Source organism: Cebus imitator, unplaced genomic scaffold (genome assembly GCF_001604975.1).
Source record: "Cebus imitator isolate Cc_AM_T3 unplaced genomic scaffold, Cebus_imitator-1.0 Scaffold8, whole genome shotgun sequence".
Taxonomy (NCBI): domain Eukaryota; kingdom Metazoa; phylum Chordata; class Mammalia; order Primates; family Cebidae; genus Cebus; species Cebus imitator.
Genome location: NW_016107323.1, coordinates 2,290,506 through 2,295,767, shown reverse-complemented (window position 1 = coordinate 2,295,767; position 5,262 = coordinate 2,290,506). Strand labels below are relative to the sequence as shown.

The 5,262-nt window shown below is 42.9% G+C and overlaps 1 protein-coding gene across 2 annotated transcripts in view; it reads left to right on the top strand.

Moving 5' to 3' along the window:
* APPL2 (adaptor protein, phosphotyrosine interacting with PH domain and leucine zipper 2) overlaps positions 1-5,262 on the top strand; it is a 61,821-nt gene that overhangs the window by 21,479 nt on the left and 35,080 nt on the right. For both annotated transcript variants that reach the window (XM_017540646.2, XM_017540636.2), the window contains exons 3-4: positions 177-236; positions 766-837. In XM_017540646.2, coding sequence (XP_017396135.1) covers positions 177-236; positions 766-837 — 132 coding nt within the window. The remainder of the gene's footprint in view (positions 1-176; positions 237-765; positions 838-5,262) is intronic.

The following is a 5,262-nucleotide window of genomic DNA, read 5'->3' as shown; positions in this document are numbered from 1 at the left end:
TCAAACTCCTGGTCTCAAGTGATCTTCCTGCCTCAATCTCCCAAAGTACTAGGATTATAGCGTGCACCATATGGGCCCAGCCAATATTACTTTTAAAGGGATTCTCTGAGATGGCATTTTCCAGTGACTGTGTATGTGTTGACTAATCTTACTTGCTTTTTCTCTTTTCTCCACAGAATGAGATGTGCCTGGCCACCCAACAGCTTTCTAAGCAACTGCTGGGATATGAAAAACAGGTAACTTGAAGTTTATGTGGCCTATGATGCCATGTTCAGGACTTTCTTAAGTGGAATTCTTTTAAAGAAATATCCAAGTCATCCTTTAGAGACTTAAATTATTTGTTTTTTTTCTTCATATTTTTGTCTTTTCTTTTCCCTCCCACTGATATATTGAAACCAGCGATTATCCCTCAGTCATTGTGAGGTATTCTAATTAGCCTATGGAAGTATTAACTGCCATTGAGGGTTCTGAGTCTCCAAGGGACTACAAGTGAATCAGCATTAGCAATTCTAAGAAATAAACACTCAAATAAAGGTATCATTATGTTTGACAGAAAGGAATGGCCAGGGAGGGTCAGATGAGTGCACCCCGTGGGCACAGCAAAGGGGATAGCTCTGACCCCCTCTTCAGGTAGACGCTTCTGACAGGATGGGCTCTTGGAGAAGAAAGGACACCGGTGTGGAGGGTCATGTTTTGCAGGTGATGCTTCGTGCTGAATTCCCTGGCATTCACTTAACACCTGGCTCTTTTATTCTTTGCTCTTAGAACTTTGCCCTTGGCAAGGGTGATGAAGAAGTAATTTCAACCCTCCACTATTTTTCCAAAGTGGTGGATGAGGTAAGATAGCAACATAGAAAATTTGTATTTGAGTCTTTCTTTAACTTTCTTTTGTTGTTATTTTGGCCCACTTTCCATTTTTAAATATCCACTTAAATATCTGAGAAGGTATCTTAACTTGTTGATCTTCCAAGGTTCCTTTCATAGGAGAGGTTGTATATTATGTTCGTTTCTGGTTTAAGGGGAAAAGCTTCAATATATATGAAGAATAGACCCCAAAAAAAAGATTTCTAAGAATTCAGTTTCCAAAGGAGAGTATTTTAGTTTCTCGGGATTGTCATAATAAATTCCCATGAATAGGTAGCTTCAAGCAACAGAACTTTATCCCCCCCATCCCCCCAGTCAGTCTTCTGGAGGCTGGAAGGCTGAAGTTAAGGTGCTGGCAGGGCCACCCTCCCTCCATTGGCTCCAGGGAGAATCCTTTTGCATCTTTCAGTGGCTTCAGGTGTTCCTTGGCTGTGGCAGCATCACTCCAGCCTGGCCTTACATCCCCACTACCTTCCAAGTTTTTCCTCTCCCATGTCTTCTCTTCTTATGAAGATACTTGGCATTGGATTTAGTGGCAATCCAGGATGATCTCATTTCAGGATCCTTCATTACATCTGCAAAGACTCTTTTTTTTTTTTTTAAGATAGAGTTTCGCTCTGTCACCAGGCGCCAGGCTGGAGTGCAGTGGTGCAATCTCGGCTCACTGCAACCTCTGCCTCCCGGGTTCAAGCAATTCTTCTGCCTCAGCCTCCCTGGTAGCTGGGACTACAGGCATGCACCACCACATCTAGCTAATTTTTTTGTGTTTTTAGTAGAGACGGGGTTTCACCATGTTGGCCAGAATGGTCTCGATCTCTTGACCTCGTGATCTGCCCACCTCAGCCTCCCAAAGTGCTAGGATTACTGGCTTGAGCCACCGCACCCCGCCTGCAAAGACTCTTTTTTTCAAATATTGCCATGTTCTGGGTAGATATATCTTTCAGGGGAGGGGCACAGCTCAACCCACTACAGAGGGTTTGTTTTATGGTTTTTTTGTTATTTTTTTTAGTTTTGTAAAGATGGCATCTTGCTTTGTTGCCCAGGCTGGCCTCAAGGGAGCCTCCCGTCTAAGCCTCCCAAAGTGCTGTGGTTACAGACATGAGCCACCGTGCCTAGCTCACTACAAAGGGTTTAATACAACTGTTCTTATAGCTATATTGTATAGTACATTTGGAATATTCATAAGAAACAAAACAAACAAAAACAACCAGGTGTTATAGAAAAATAAATTCTAATTGTAAAAAACATAAGAGCTCAGATGCTACTAGTGTTGGACAGAACTCTGCAAAATTAGATAGATATAAGTAGTTGCATCTTTCAAGGAGTTTCTAATACTCAGAAAACCATGATAAAGAATAAACATAAAGGAATGTGCAGATGCCGTTTAACTCACCAGTTATTGATCTGCAGTGGATACTGTCTTCAGTTTACAAAATGAGAAACTAACATTCATATAAAACTATACTGACTGCACTTTCATTTATTCAGCAAACCAGTTCAAGACATTATTTATTCAACAAACATTTATTGATGACCTCCTATTTAGCAAACGCTTTTCTAGGCACTGGGGATATAAAATGGGATATAAAAGTGAACACATCATATGGTTCTTACTGGGCTTTGTCCTCTACCCTACTAAAGAGTAAGAAAAAGACAAACTCTGTCTGTACTTTCAACACTTGGCATACTTCTGGTCACCAAAAAGCGTGGGTTTTCCCCACATCAAGCAATTCTGTGACACTACCTAGCCATCCTACAGTTTAACTTAATTCCAATGTATGTATCTGGAGATAGCCTCAGATCTCACCAGTTAAGGGCATGATCCCACCAGCCTGCCCCCTCCCCCACACTTCAGATGCCAGTTGCAAGTCTAGGCTTCTGGTACTTCTGACAAACCAGCTATAAATTGGGGGTTCCCACAACATCCCCCTGGGCTTTGATCATTTGCTAGAATGGCTCACAAATCAGGGAAACACTTAAATTTACCAGTTTATTATAAAGGATATTACAGAGGACACAGATGAACAGCCAGATAAAGCGATGTATAGGGCAAGGTTCAGGGGTGGTGGCATGGAGCTTCCATGCCCTCTCTGGGCACGTCACCCTCCTGGGTACTGCCAGGTGTTTAGTGGCCTGGAAGCCCTCCAAACCCTGCAATTCAGGTATTTTTGTTGGCAGCTTCATCACATAGATGTGGCCAGCTCTCTCCCCTTCCTGGAAGATGGGGGTGGGGCTGAAAGCTCCAAGCTGGTAACCATGGCCTGGTCTTTCTGGTGACCATCCCCTATCCTGGAGGCCCCCAGGCATTGCCTCATCAGAACAAAAGACACTCCCATCACCCAGGAAATTCCAAAGGATTAGGAGCTCTGTGTCAAAAACTGGAGTCAGAGACCAAATGTTATAATAAAATATGCTCCTGGCACCCCTGTTGCTCAGGAAATCATGAGAATTTTAGGAGCTCTATGCCAAGAACTGAGGCAAAGACCAAATATATATTTTTTATTATCTCATGATATCACATGCATGAGAGAGCTGTGGCTCTCTCTCAGATGTGTTGAAATGGATAGAAGGTGTAATTATAGAGGAGCAAAAGTTGATTTTTTGGAAGGTAAGGGGAAGAATTTTTTCTTAATAACAGTGGAAAGAAACCCAGGGCGAGAAACAATAGACGGTACCCTGAGTCACATGTTTCCTTGAGAAGAGAGTTGCTAAGTCATTAGTTGTCGAAACCCCTAGAAGCAAGATTTCCAGTTCAAAGGATTTACTCACAACCATCTTGTCATGGGCAGGAATGATGATTGTTTTAGTGGGGAGTGAATAGTTCCCAAAGGACAGAAGTATGGTTTTTATAGGTAGTATCATGGCACCCTGGAAGGTTAGTTTTGCAAGGAGTTTTCAGACAAACCTATTGATGTAAAGACCCAGAGATTGAAAGCAGTTAGCCCAGGTGGGGCCTAGATCTGGGAAAAGGAGAGTAGCTTTTGAGGCTGTTTTCTCTACCTGGGCCTAAATCAGGTTGAAAAAATTTTAAGACAAGTTAATTTGACTCAGAAATTAAAGGAAAGTTCAACCAAAAGTAGAGACGTATGTGGCTCATATTTTATAGAATGCATTAGAATGAGATCTTCCATGTTGTAAGTTATGCAGAGATTTCCGTGCATGATGACTTCCCTAAAAGCAGAGTTTCTGGACCACTTCCTTTGAGTGCACCTGAGACAGGAGGTCATCATAATTACAGAGTTCACTGACTGAACACGGAGCATGTATGCCACACACTGTGCTCTGAGTGCCTCCTGTTCATGTCACTTCCTTGTCCTTACATGTCTTATGCAAGGAAGATGGTATTGGCCCCATTTTCTATATGGTGATGCTGAAGTTGGGAGAGGTGGCCCATGCTCCTTCCATTCTCCTCTGTGAGGGTGCTGTGGTCAGCAATGATTATCCTGTACAGCTCACAGCTCAAAAGCCCCACATGAAAAGCTGATGACATAACCCACTTAATCCCTGAGGAGAAATCTAGTAGCTGGGAAATTTGCCGTTTGTGAAATGCGTAACCATTGGAAAGCCACTTAATCTTTCTGAGTTTTGGTTTCTCCATCTTGTATGGCAGCAGAAAGTCTCACTTAGTTGAGCTGTTACATTGATTGAATTAAATAATGTCTATCAAAGTGTCAAGCACAGAGCCTGTTAACTGTTAAAAAAAAAAAAAAAAACGTTAATTAAAAAAAAATACTTTCTTATTGAAGTTATTCTGGAAAATAGTCAACACATTCTGTCCTGAAGGCATTTACTGGCATGGCTGTCTTCCTGTGTTACCCTCAGAATACAGCTGCCATGCTCGATTCGGCTGAATGATAGGGAAAGCATTAGCAGCTTGCTCCGTGTTCTCTTGCCTGGCAAATGGTTGACCTTAGGCAAGCCTTCCAGTGTATAAGAGTGGCCTCTGAAGCCACAGCCACAAAGGACCAGATCTGTTGGGAGATGCGTGTGCGTAAGGTTGATGCATATGTGTGACTGCCAGCACTCACTGCTAAAGGAAACTTTGCCACATGTTGAATCCAAAAATAATTGCTGGTGATTCTCCTTAGTCACCCAGCAGGAATCCCAAAATATCTGGAAGTGTGCAGTCTAGTGGGAGAATCCCTTCCACTGTATTCATTGCCAACGTCTAGATTCTCAAACATGTGAGCATCAAGGACAAATTCTATATCCCAGGCTATGTAGTGGAAAGTAAAACGAATCTTAGAGCCCAACAGCCCGGATTAAAAGTCCAGCCTTGGGCCGGGCGTGGTGGCTCAAGCCTGTAATCCCAGCACTTTGGGAGGCCGAGGCGGGTGGATCACGAGGTCAAGAGATCGAGACCATCCTGGTCAACATGGTGAAACCCTGTCTCTACTA